We start from the raw sequence: 14,512 nt of genomic DNA, 5'->3' as shown, positions 1-14,512 counted from the left end.
CTTGGAAAGAGAACAGGATTGCAGAGCTTTTGTTGATACAGGCCGATGTGTCTATGTACTGTAAACAAAAAACATGTGATCCCTGCAGTGGAATTAGGACAATATACTCTGCCTCCAGCATCCACTCTCACCTGAACACTCCACAGATTTCCCTGAAGTTGTGACAGGAGAATCTCCAAGTCTGGATAATGTCTAGACTCAATTATCCTAACAATATCCAGAGTTCATGCCTGAAAACTTTTTATGGGAAACTGTTCCCAGCAAAGGAAGTAAATTGTATTTTAATGTTTAAAATCTATATAAATGTAATTCAGTTTGGTTCCATACTGTATCCCCAGCTTAGTGCAGATAACTGCAGAGGCAGCTCCACAGCAGGTGTGGTCAAGCTGATGCTTAGAATCTGATAGTGATGGTAAACAAACATCAACTAGGAATACAACCTGGGCTCTACTCTATATAAAGGATTTGGATTTCCCTCTTCTTCACTTAACCTGCTACTATAAACATCATCAGAAACACTCACTCGTGGGGCTTTGAGCAGTCACTGATCAAAAATTAGCAGCATGATAAACAGACACGGTCCATATAGAATGAACACAACCAGAGCATGATACTGTCTCAGGCGCTGATGAAGAAACACAGCAGAAGAAGCCACTTCAATGACAGATGGTACATACCGGTGATTCTCCATTTCAGGGGCTAGTGCACATCTCTGATTGAGGATGAAGCTGGAGGCTTTGGACTGTGGACCAGAATACTGGATCTGTATGTCTCCCCACAGCCTGCTAGCTGCTACCTCCCCCCTGCCTGCTGAGCTAACCCAGCCAGCCCCACTCGTTGCTTCTCCCCTACCAGCCTCTCCCCTCCGTGGCTCCCCTCTCCCAGGCTCTCGACACCCCTCGCTTCTTCTCTTTCACTCCGTGAGGTAATCTCTCCCGTTTCTCTTCCTGCCTACCAAACAGCTTTCTTCATCATCCAGAGCAGGGTGCCAGCCTCCGACCCCCAGCCTCCCACCTACTCCTCTCAAAGCCCCAGTGTCAGGGTGATTCCTCCCTTACGTGCGTGTAAGCGAGGGAGCCGGCAAGCGCGCGCGCGGGAGCCATTCAGACAGTCAGCCAGCTGTGATTTTCCCATGGCAGCGGCACCAGCCAGCAAAAAAACACACACACACACACACACACACACACACACACACACACACACACACACACACACACACACACACACACACACACACACACACACACACACACACACACACACACACACACACACACACACACACACACACACACACACACACACGGTTCCAGTCCTGGCTTTCTGCCGCCGTGGGAACAGTATAGGGGTATCCAGGCAACAGGGTCCTGCTTCTGCACAACTGGCTCCTGCGTTCTCCGAGCTCCGGGGCGAAAGGTTGTAAGGGGGCTGGTCGGGGGGAAAACACTGCGTTGGTATCACACAGCCTGGCACGGCTCAGCCCAGGAAGGTTCGAGCAGGGATGTGTGATGGGAGGGGGGTGTCCGTCTCTCCGTCAATTTTCTTTCTCTGGCTTGGCTCCTGCTGCTACATCTGTCTCATCTCTAACTTGATCTCTCTCTCTTTCATGTGCTTGTGGCTCCCTTCCTTCCTCCCTCCCAGCTCCTTGCCCCGCTTTTATCAGCGCGACAATCCACGCGCTCCTAATCTCTCTAACTCGCCACACACCCACCCAACTCATTCCCTCTCCCTCTCTCCAGAACAATTACTGCTGAGGAGAGTCAGAAGGAAGGGAGCAGCCAGAATTACTGAGTTGTATTTCTAAATATGGTGCAGCATACTGAAGTCTGCGTGACCACACTACGTATTAATTTTCATTCTCTCCGTTTCAGCTCTCATCAATGTGCATTGTTCTGATAAAAGCACGCAGCAAGATCGAAGTCAGATTACAGCGGCATGGAGTTCAGTATTCAAAAACACTATGTGTCTATCAGTCATCGACACACTCACTGGTATCTCATCTGACTCTTGTGAAGCACTATCTATATTTAGAGGATGCCTTCAGTCAAACTTTTGGGCTTTCCCTGTGAGCTAATGCTTCCTGTACTGCAGTCCTTACATGGTTTTACTGGTTGCTATGCCAACTCTTTCGGTAAATTTGGATATTCTTGGCCACTTTTTTCTCTCTTGTACGGTGCTTTCTTGTGGATTAGCATTGAAATGCTAAATGCTAACTTTATGCAGTGAAAATGACACTAAGTGACCAGATGAAATATATGAATTACAGATCCTGTTCATTACAATCTACTGTGCACAATAAAAGTTTGACTGAAAAGGTATAATATATAACTTTCCATCACTAAACTCTGTACTATGTATTGTTGAGCTATGTTCTTACACTGTCCCAAGGTTTCCAACCCTAGAGAAATAATTTTTTAATATCAATAAAGGTAGTGGTTAATATAATTTGATCACTTGTCAATGGCATTATCTTCTTTGCACGTGTGTCAGCATCAGCAGTGTTTGTCTGCAAAACATAGATTTTAAATTATTTTAACTAAATATTTTAATCTTATGTTAATAACGTGTTGATAGAATCTTATGTTATCAGTGGAAAAAGCTGAGCATACCTTAGTGGTGGCTCAATGGAATCCCCTCCAAGATGGGTCAGGATGAGAAACTGCTTTAATTAATGTTTTTTAAAGGATGTGAGGAAAATTCGGCTCCTGGTACAAACCTCCTGAAACATTAAGACTGAATTCTAACCAGGAGACAGTAATCGCTGTCAGGATCCCACACGACTTCACAACATCACAAAACTTTGTATTTTGTTACTGATTTGTATGAGAGACACCTAGTGACAGAAAATTACAATATCTGCAAAAAAAAGCAGTAGCATAAGTGCAGCAGTTACAAACACTGAAAACTGAACCCCAATGGATCCAAAATAGGGATTTGAATTTGGTCATTTGGATTCAATATATGTTTTAGATTAAACAAAATGATATTGAACCCTTCTGTGATTGGACGTATTCAAGATTCCTTTTAGGAAGATAATCTTCTTAAAACAGCCACATTGACAATATGGAATGAATGATGAATTACCTGTAGACAAATTAAAATCAAAAACCATAACCAGGAAGAGATCAAATGTTCCATACTCACACTTCTGAGACAAACAACAATATAAAACCACAGTTTTTGCCTTACAAATGTAACATAGGCAGAGCACCGAGGCTCAGGACACACACCGATAAACAGGCTCATCGTCCAAAAGTGAACATTAAACAAAAAAATGTATAGAGGATATATAAAAACAAAGAAGAAAAGCTTTGTATTCCTTCCTCATCCAATTTTCAGCAACGCTTCTCGCCTCATATCTTCGATTTGCATGTAGCTTCGTCAGCAGCTGTCACTAAAGGATCAACTTGTTGAACACGTGATTACGGATTTAACTTGTTATTCACCCTGAAGGCGACAAACTGGAGAATGTAAATGTATGTAAAAGCAGCCTTCTTGTTCTTTTCCCATTGGACAGCTGGCTTGACCGGCATGAAAAGAGCCATAACAATAGAGTACATCAGCATGTGTGAGGGCTGTATTTTTTTCATTGTAGCATGGTCAGTCAGTCATATATTCTTTTTTTATTTTACTACCACCTCCTCCGCCTCTTGCTTGTTCTCACTCTCTGTGCTTTTACTCTTGGCTCATGCGAGTTATGTGTGAGCATAGCCGTTTAGGTGAGTCAAGGATATTGGCCGTTTGCCTTCTCTTATTGGTAAGAGGGGCAATGCTCACTCAAAATGTCTAGAAGGGAATATCTCTGCCCTGCAGCCAGACTGTTCAATCAGTCTGGGTCACACAGGTCCTTGACAGCACCTCTGCATTAAGAGGGTGGAAGGAAAAAGAGGTTCCATACAAAAGCACAAGAAAAACTGTCTGAAAAGCTGTCTGGCCTGTACATATAGGACTGGGCACTGACACATAGTATAACAGACATACAGTGACAGGGCCGCGAGGGAAGGCTGTTCCGAACTCTTGAAGGTCGGAACAACATTTGCTGGAGGAGTTTTCAGTATTTCTGCCTTTGTTCAGCACATTGATGTAAACGCGGACCCTCTGAGCCAACACTGTGCTTAACTGAGCCTTCAACGTAACAAATAACTGACCATCACGTGAACACACACATCATAAATCTAAGTAGTAAGATCAACTTATTAATATATATGTTCTTTTAATTTATCCATATTCTACCATTAGACTCATTAAAAAAACAAATGAATGTACCACACTAATGCACACATCTTTTAAATAAGGCTTTTTAAAGGCAGGGAGAGGCAGCGTGTGCGACACGAAACGAGCTGTGACGGATGAAAGGTCTGCAACAAGAGCGGTTTGTCACACTTAACTTAAGCACACACTCAAAGGCTGTCTAAACACCGCACACACATCAAGGGCTATTACAGTCATTTGGAATGAGAGGACGACGGAGAGGGATGAGGAGGGAGAGGGAAAATGAGAGAGCGCGGTGTGAGGCACCTGTAATAAGCTCCCTGCCGCTTTTAGCAGCACAGATGATGTGAGGGAGGAGAGGAGAGAGGCGGAGGGGAGATGAGGGTTAAAGACACACAGATGGAGGGAAAAAAGAGCGTTGAGTCATCGGATAATTCCATCATAGTGTCCATAATATATGGATAAGTGGTTGACTGGACCTAAAGAATGGCCTGTGGTGACTTTGTCCAAACTTATTCTTTTGCAAAGTGACACATACTGATGTTTTTCACTTTATTCAGTCAGTAAAATAACACAAGTTACCTTGTTTAACAAGATTAGTGAGCAGTAATAGCAGCTTCTGACATGTTAATCTGATTCATCATTTAAATTGTATTTGATATTATTATATACAGTAGGTTTTCAAGTGAATAAGAAAGTGGGAGCAGGCTTCTGGGCCCCACTGTACTTAAACACAGTCCCATCCTAATATGTGACTTCACAAATAAAGTGAATTAAGCCATTTTCAGACATGAACTCCGGGCAGCTCTCAAACCTCTTTGTGTTTCCGATTTGCTATTTTTGTCAACGTCATTCAACATGTATGGCACCTTTTCGTCATTCTGTGAAATGTACACTCTTTTAGTTTTTTTACAGTTTTGTTTTATGTAAGGACTTTTATCAGTGCACCCACAGTGAGCCCTCCGGAGAATCTCCTGCTGTGTTCCCTCATGGCCTCATTCATCCAGAGTTTTTAAAAGAGGGCTCGTAAAATAATCTCCGCAAATGGGCAGAGCCTCTGACTCAGACATTTTCGTACTGACATACAGTACAGTCCCTACATGTGTTACGTGCATGTCTGAAAACAGATTTAGAGTCAGGTTGAGTTTAAAAGTGAGGGAGAAAATGAGTGTAAATATGCCAGTAAAGATGTTTTAGGGTGATCTTACAACAACGTTAACAACAAACAGTTGTATTTTCCCGTTACGTACAATTTCAATTGAGCTCTTGAACTCTCGTTCTCCTTCAAGCAGGTAATTACAGGTCAAATCAACAGATTTCAAAAAATTTGAGGATAAAAAAGCCCATGAGTGCAGCAAGCCATTTGGAAAATGTATAAATGTAGTCGACCATTTTAGAAAATAAAGACTTTTAATAGTGTAAAACAATGCATTAAAATTCCAAGAATGAAGCTTAAATTTATATAACTTCCAGAACGTGACATTTTTTTTTTAACCACACCTAATGCAAGATGGTTAGTTAGATTGTGATGGGGATAGTTATTATTCTGAAAGCAAATGGACCAACAATAAGATTTTTATGATCAACAGACACACGATGTTAAACAACTATTATAGTATTAATAGGAAATATAAACCCATCTGCCTACTTTTAACTGTCCAAAAAGCCATGCTATAGAAAGAGATCTGCATAAATGTAGTATAAATGTATGCAAATCATTGGGTAACCATGGAAACACATACAGTATGTGCATCAGCACGGGAGTGTAGAGATTTTGGTGTTTCCTTTTAGCCCTCGAGACACCAGATCTGGATTTGTCCACACTCCACTGAGAACATTTGCAGCCTGATGATGCAACAGCTGACAAAACTGTTCAACCAGTCTTTATAACTTCATGTTCACAGCCACTGGGTTTGTTATAAAACCCAATATGAACAGAAAATAACTGAAAGGATATGTGAAAGAGTAAAATCAAGCGTTTTGGTGTTTTCTTTCTCTCTCCTGATTCCACTGCATATGCCTTATATTCATATTATAAAGGTTTCTGGCTGTTACAATATTTCATAGCTACAATATAAAAAGCTGCACACTTACTAACTATACGAATCAAAACTATACATTTGCTAGAGAATATTATAAACAACAGTATCAAGGTTAAACAATGTAGATTACATTGTTTCCATCATCTATCATTTAGCACAGTCACCACACATAGGTCAGAATACATGCTTACAGCAATAAAGGCCAGCTGAAAATATCAATGATCCATTAATATTAATATCCCACTTCAGCAAAATGAGGAATATGTGAAGACAGGATGAGTGGAGGACGTATTAGGAAGATGGACACACTGTGACAGCTCCATTAATAGAAAGAAAGGCAGCGGGAGAAGAAAGTAATGGAGGCGAACAGCAAGACGTCTTCGCTTCCCTCAGGCCTGATGCCATTTCAGGTTGTCTCGCCGCGGGAGGCTGCAGGGCACAGGTGGCGCAAATGCCACAGACTCAGACACAGGACTGGCAAAAAGAAACTGTGCCTTCTCCCACACAACACCTTCCAAAGACCCTGGATACAGGAAAACTATTGAGAAAATTAATCTTAATAATAAGATGTAAGAAAGTTCACACCTTAAAGGTCACTATTTTGAGGTTTTTCTATGTATTAGTCTTTGAAATAATTCGGGGGGAAATGTACAAAGATATATGGATACATTTTGCCGAAAACACTTTGTCAAAGAACAATGTGTGAGTCCACATAAATACAAACTATGGACTAATAAAGTAAAACCAAAAGTGCTTCTCACTGTTTTATAGAGATACTGACAACTAAAACTGATTTGAATAAATCATGACTCATAGATCTGTAGATTATGTGGCCAGAATCACAACAGCCCTTTCTGTGTAGCAAAGTTTACATTGTCTTCCTCACTTGACGACACCACTCACAGTTCTCAGGTGAAGTGACCCCGCTGGCTGCTACCTGGGCCTCATTAGTGTAAGAAGTGACCTTTCGAAACCTGGTTCTGGTTCTGTTTGCGGTTCCATGATGTGAAAGGTTTTAGCTTTAATGAATCTTCACAAACACACGTACAAATTTTTTACGAGAGCTGCAATGACAGTATTGTCATGATAAGCTGGAAGATGCTCACTGCTAAATGGTTGTGTAATGTGTCTGCATTGGCACACTGGCTTTTGTCTTCACTGGACACGGTGAAGCCACACACACGCACGCACGCAGGCTTACACACGCACACACAAACACACACACACTTACACAGAGATATCAAACACAATTGTCTGTAGCATAGATAGAATGTGGAGAAAATACCACACACTTCACTAGTCTCTCTTCATTATTTCCAGTAATATCAACAGTGTCTTTAAAGGCCTGTTTGACACAGTGTCGCTGATAGAAGAAGAATTCACCATCAGCCCTCCTCTTCAATTAAAGTCAAACAAACAGCCTCCTCTTCTTAATGTGTGTGTGGATTATGTGAGTGTGGGTGTGTGTTATGACATCATGAGGGAAGTCAGCAGTATTTTTTGCCACAGCAGGCAAAAGCAGGAACAGAGACGACTAAACAGAGAGAGGAAGCTTTTATTTCTATAGGTTGTCAATCTCTTCGTTTTATTACCAAGTAACCTATAGTATATAGTATAGTACGGTATTTGTCTAGAGTAGATTTGGATTTTAGCTTCAGAGCATTAACCACAAGATGCAAACACCTGATAAGCTTCTAAAACACTAAGGCCAGGTTGTGTAAAAACATAGAAAGAAACCAGTAAAGCAGTTGGATTGGACTGGTGAATACAGACAGGTAGAAATGCAGATAAATAGCAATAATGCATTAAGCGTGTATTAGAAATTATCCTGGGATATTCAATTTCTTCTTAATTCAGCGACAGCATTGTTTCCATAATAATAATTGTGTAAAGTGCACATTATATTATAAATTATAAAAAGATTTCCCGATTTGTAAACTGTCCACCCAAACTTTATCTTCTTTGGCAAACACTGAAGGGAAACATTTCTTTTGGCTTACCTGTGCAAAACTGTTGCGCAAGAATGAAAGAAAAAACATGGGTGTCATCGTGATGCATAGTTAAAAATATAAAACCTACATATAGCTACACATGGACTGTCAGCTGCAGATGCTTCATGTAAGTACAGACATCAGCTGTAACCATTCCTTTGAGCACAGACAGGACGGAAGCGGAAAGTCTGCTCACAATTTCATCTTCACTGCTGCTGATGACAGCAGCCTCATATCGGCAGACAACTGGCTAGTTGGAGTTAGCAACCCAGCAACAGAAACTGACTGAATACAGTTGAATCCACACAATGTTGAGCTGACTTCCAAGGCCTGACCTGGCCCAAATTGTTATTCACATACTAGACTTTGTGTGCAAAATTCCGAAAAAGCTGCAAATGAAAGGATTGACCGTTTAATTTTAAGACCCACTACTAAAACATTCAAACTGAATTTGTGAGGCACCAGTAATTTGATTTATTTATAGCCGCACGGCTGAAACAACCACCTCTATCATAATGATGGAAAGAGGAATGTATCAAACAGTGGTTGTGTAGCGGCTTCAGCATGTATGGCTGCCAATGGATCTGACACACTGAGGATTTTACTGCTGATGGAGGCAACAGGGTGAATTCAGAGGTAAACATAACTCTGGGTGTTCACATTCAGACAAATGCAGTGAAAATGTATTTCAATGACAGAAAAACAAAATACTGTTGTGAGTTAAAATAAATATTGTACTCAGAAATATAGTTTCATCATTTTTAAAGGCTATTTACCAACTATTATTCACTTAACAAAAGACTTTCTCCTTTCCTATATTATAAAGCTTCGACCATTTTACTATATAATCACGATTTATTTATATTTAATTCGTTTACAGCACTGGCACACATTGTATTTTGTTAGGGTAGTGTGGTGTACATTTCTCAAAATGAAAAATCCCTCTCAGATGCTGCGATGGGCAATGTAACAGCCTTGTATAAGACCAATGCATCAAATAATCTTGAAGGACTTCACTGAATAAACACTAGTGATGGGGAAAACAGCTTGTCGAGAAAGACAGGCTTACTTTTAGGCAAAGTGAGCAACTAGAAAGATGCATTGTTTTGGTGCCAGGCTGTTTCCCACGGTGACAGGGACATCAGTGCAGGCAGACAAGTGAGGCACGGATACAGCACAACAAAACAGCAACACAACAAACACATGGAGGGAGGGAGAGCTGAGGAAAGGATGAGGGAGAGAAGTAAGAAGAGACAGAGAAGAATGACATAAGGACAATCGGGACGAGGAGCGGAAAGAGGGTGCTGGACATTGTTGGAAAACTTAACGCTGACCCTGATCGTAATAGACAGTAGCTGCATGCCAAAGGTTCATTCATCATTAATAAGGCTGTACCCATGTGTCTCCTGGTGACGGGAGGTCCCGTAAAGACAAAACATGACAGAGACAATCAGGTGACAACGAGGTCACAAACCATCCGTCGCTGTCAAAGTATCCTTGAGCCGACAGTGAAGCCCTGTGTGCTTGAAGGTAACGATAAAAATAATGTCTAACCGGCAGAAACACACCCTCCTGCTGAAACACAGCCGTGCACGTGAGTCAGGGGAAGTGAGTATCTAATAGGCTCCATATCAAATGGCAGACAGGTGCACCAAGACTGCCATGGTGGTGTTTCCCGTAAGACCAAGCTGGCACTGTGATAACAATGAAGCATTTAATTCTCAACAAAGGCATCCTGACAAGAAGTGATATAGTTACTGTTCTCATGTGACAGACGATGTGAGGACTAAGTCCCAATAAACAGAGAGACAGTCACTGCCTGAAGGACCATACTGACCAGAACACAGAAGAAAGAAGAAGCCTTTGTCCTTAAATAACAGGACAGGATGTTTTCAGGTAAAAAATGCTGAAATGCTAATGGATCATTTTACTTGAGAGTTCAGCAAAGAGAAAGACCTGAAACTGAAGCTGAGGTGCTGCTTTGGCGTTTTCTCTATTATATAATTTTTCATTTCTCACTGCGACCCTGAAACAATGGTGTGAAGCTGAGATTACTTTCTTATTTTAGACTGAGAAATAATTGTGTGATTTACGAATTCATTTTGTTGTATTAGTTAAGTAATGAGCTTGGATCTGATCTCAACCACTTATATGTTAGGATTTGGCTTGATTTAATTTAATTGAATACTTTTATTTTGATTAATTCTTTCTTTTGCAATGTATTTTGTGAAGAAGCACATTGTAACCTTGTTTAGTTAAGTGCTATAAAGTTATTATTAGATTATTATTATTATTATTATTATTATTATTATTATTATTCACTTCCACTCAGATAATTGTCACTACCGACATTGAACTAGCTAGTACATCAAAACAGATCACATAGAGACAAAAACAGCCAGTGGTGAACACATCCTCATTTGCTTGCTGCTTGTAAAGAGTGATGAGGCATGTTGTCACTGAGGAAACACGCTTACAGCTGTAAGAGCAATAGTGCTGTGACTATTCAAGTACACAAAGCAACCACAAAATCCAGAGGACAAGGAGGCTATAACCCAATTAATGTGAGTGACTGTGTAAGTGGCATGTGTTTTTAATCGCGGGTGATTGGTCGGGTTCCAGGTCATTTGTTAATGGGTGCAGAAGGGTCTGAATTTGACTCTGAGATAAAAGCAGGTAATAGATTGGAACCAGTACGGAGCTTAGTGGGTGCGGGTCGGCAAAAATGGACCCATGCGCTGGTGGCAGCAGCATTGTCCTGCATCGCGACACAAGATTGTGGACAAACAGGACATTTCACAATGTCGGCCTTGGCTTCAGAAACATTACACACCTCCATGCAATAAAATGGAAGTTGTAAGGCATATTTTCAAAGGTAAAATATTTCATGATGAGAGAAACTTAATGTAACTTACACCTGTGAATTTTTTTCTATGACATGTCAAACTGTCTACTTTGAAAAAGACAATACCTTCCATTCTGAAGAGGAACTGGAATGGGATTTAAGTATACCAAATACCTCCCAAACCCCAAACAAGAATCTGTTCTTCACTGGGTCTCACCCCATCCTTCCACCAAGATTCAATAAAATTGGTTCAATAATTCCAGCGTAATTTAGCTAACAGACAAAACAGCAATGAAAACATAACCTTCTTGGCGGGGTAATAAATAAAACATATTGATATAAGGTAAACCATATCCAATATCCTTTTAAACAGTGAAAGTGTCTATATAATCCAAAATTAGACAGAACAAAGACAGTTTAAATTAGACAGTCACTAAATCCCTCATCCACAGTTCACACAGACAGCAGGACGCTTCTTTCTGTGTCACAGGAAAACAATTCGGACTTGTTGTCATTTGACCTGCACTGCTTTTATAGACCAGGCTGGACAATGATGTCATTGTTGCTGGGTGAATTCGCCATGCCGGAGGCAAGAGGGACAAAAGGTGACATACGAATGATGCTATGTCCACACAGCAACTTCATGAGCGAAAATCATGAATCTACAGAAGCAAAGAATGATAACAAATGCTGATTTAGAGAAATTAACATTCTCTGGGTCTCAAAACCACAAGTCACGGAGGTTTTTTCAGTAGAAGTCTATCAGGAAATAAAAGAGCAGCACCAAGTTCTCCCATCAGGTCACATCGATTTGAGCCGGATACTGTAAGTGAGCAAGAAACTCCCTTTGACTGGAATGCGAGGAGTTTAACAGCCACTGCAGTTCTATAAATATAGAAGCTTCTCATCTGCTGAGAGAGGCTTTTTTAGACAGAGCCTCCGAATAATGAATGAATAGGTGGACGGCGCTAAAAGCTAAATCTGGTTTGTTATTTTAGTGAGAAGAGAAGCCCTCAGATGAACAAGAGCATGGACCGACAGGTAGAAAGGCAGGCGGACATTCTCAAAGAACAGGGAAATCCTCAACAATAAGCTGGCTGCTAAGATCCCTAAGAGCTTGTATTGTACCACAAATGCTAAACCAGCTATTAAAAGGTGATAATCCTGAAGGAAAGGGAAGGGAAATCTGTATTACAGCTGATTAAGTCTCCTTCTATTTGATATGAGACTATACTGCAATGTCTTGACCTCTAAATTTTACAGTAGCTCCCCTGCTTTTCCACCACCCGCTAAGACTTACGAGTCACGAGTCATCTTGGCACCAGTGATGGGTGAGTCCGGCACCTCCACCTAAAAGGAAAATCTTGCTGTTGAAAGCTTTTGCTCTGATTCTTCAAGTGTCCACTTTCTTCACTGACTGGCAGACTGAGCAGCTGCTCGGCTGACTGCGGGACTGGTTGTCTCACTTCGGAGAGGGGGAAAGTCAACCGGCGTTCAGACCAACAGTGACATGCATCCGCCCACACAGGCCAACCTCACTGGTGCCAGGGTTAAAAGTGGAGTAGCTCAGTGGGGGAGGGCTGGGGTTGGGGGGTCCAATGAGTCTTCAATTGTGGGGGTCATTGGGGAAGGCAGTCCCCTCCCCAAAGAATGCCTCGCTGTCCTGTCCAAAAATAGATACCCTGAACCCGTCAAGAGCCTGGATTATGTGGGGGATTGTTGAGGCCTTACCAATACAAGGTTTACTCATTCTCAAACAGATGTTACCATTTGTTACCAAAGAAGGAAACATGTCATTGGAAACAGCTGATGCCACGGAGAAAAATCTGTGACGTCATCCCTCTGAGTTTCAGCCAAACCTAAAAAATTTGTTTAGTTTGACATGATAACCAAACATGTTCCGATCAGTGTGGTCAGTCATTTTCCAACAGCAGAATACAGTTTGGAGAAGTATCCTAGTTTCAAACAACTCTTAAATGGTCCTTTCATTTTGGGATGAAAATGTAATCATAATGAAACCTCCATTCCAACATTTCTGCTCCTGTGAACCCGGCCGCCTGTAGGAGACATGAAATAAATTATGGCTGAATTCCATTTGGAGCTTCGGTTTCAGGGTCCATTTCAGGGTTCGATTTCATGCTGGCTCACTGTCAAACCATCATGGCTCACCGGGAGAGTTGAAGATGTCATGCCATAGTTGACGGCATTCCAGGTCAAGTCACTATATCAGCAGCAGTACCAGCTCTAGCCTGGTAAGTCGCTGTGAGCAACATCGGCATTATGACATATATCCATAGAAACACTGTAGCAACACGTCGACAGCCAGAGGTTTGACATTACTGTCTGAAGCAGTGGTTTAATGACACAAAAATAAAAGAGAAGTGCTTACAAAGAGTATATTACTGCAGCTTCCACTTCTACTGATATGTGGAGCAGCCATCTTGGATTTTTTTGTTCAAGGTTTTAGGATTTTCAAACTTTCCGAGTCGGAAATCCATATTTTCCAGTTCAAATGGGATATAACAGAACACAAACAGGCAAAGTCAGATGAAAAGAAGGCCCATACCTTTCTAATAACCCATGCCTCACTGGCTCTTAATGTACACAAGCGCAACCTAAAACAACTTGGTTTTTTAATCTATTCTGGTTTCTGCATATACAGAAGTGCTGCTGATGCTCTGCTTTGTTGTATTTCTTCGCAGGTAGAACCATAATTTTAATATTGATATTTTGATAAATTTCTCTCCAATGTCATTACTTATACTTGTCACGGTAGGAAAATCTCAGGTGTTGCTACTTCAACATCAACTACGAATAAGTTTACACGGAAAACAATATTCCTGTAATAACCCAATGGAGACAATAATCTGAATAAGCAACTGACATGTCAACAGCATTTCCCAATCACTTTAAATCACCTTGCAATACCGACATATGGAAGTTTTTACCCGCCTGATGACACATGCCCTGGGTTGAGAAAGGTGGAATAATAAAAATTGCAGCTTTTGCAAAATTAGAAAGAAAACAAACGTAATGGTGCACTGTATAATCATACATTAAACTATTTCAGGTTGTGGTTAAAAAGGAATAATGTCAGTCAGATTATGCCATAATCAGACTATGCTCCATAACATGTAATCAGGAAAGTAAATAGAATATTAGAACAACTCAATAATCAAAAATAGTGTTTTATTCTGAATAATATCAATAGTCGATGACTGTTCTATTCAAGTATCTCAGCAAGCTATGACAGTGTGACAGTGAGCTAGCATAACCAGAAACTGAAGGGGTTAATCATTATTATAAACGATGCATGTGGATATTCTCCAGTCTGTAAGTACGTTCATGCCAACAGATAGAAGGTAATGTGGTGTGCATTTTAAATCTCATATGTAGTCATTGCCCCTTTAATCATTTATCTT

The 14,512-nt window shown here is 40.9% G+C and overlaps 1 protein-coding gene across 4 annotated transcripts in view; it reads right to left on the bottom strand.

The window, feature by feature from the left end:
- enah (ENAH actin regulator) overlaps positions 1-14,512 on the bottom strand; it is a 119,326-nt gene that overhangs the window by 73,313 nt on the left and 31,501 nt on the right. For 3 of the 4 annotated variants that reach the window (XM_062411471.1, XM_062411473.1, XM_062411474.1), the window contains exon 1: positions 12,391-12,579. The exons of the other annotated variant lie outside the window; for it this stretch is intronic. In XM_062411471.1, coding sequence (XP_062267455.1) covers positions 12,391-12,404 — 14 coding nt within the window. In that variant the 5' untranslated portion in view covers positions 12,405-12,579. Of the gene's footprint in view, positions 1-12,390; positions 12,580-14,512 lie in introns of those variants that run through there. 4 annotated transcript variants of the gene reach the window in all.

This window comes from Platichthys flesus, chromosome 18 (assembly GCF_949316205.1).
Source record: "Platichthys flesus chromosome 18, fPlaFle2.1, whole genome shotgun sequence".
Lineage (NCBI taxonomy): Eukaryota > Metazoa > Chordata > Actinopteri > Pleuronectiformes > Pleuronectidae > Platichthys > Platichthys flesus.
This window is presented reverse-complemented; position numbering and strand designations above follow the sequence as displayed.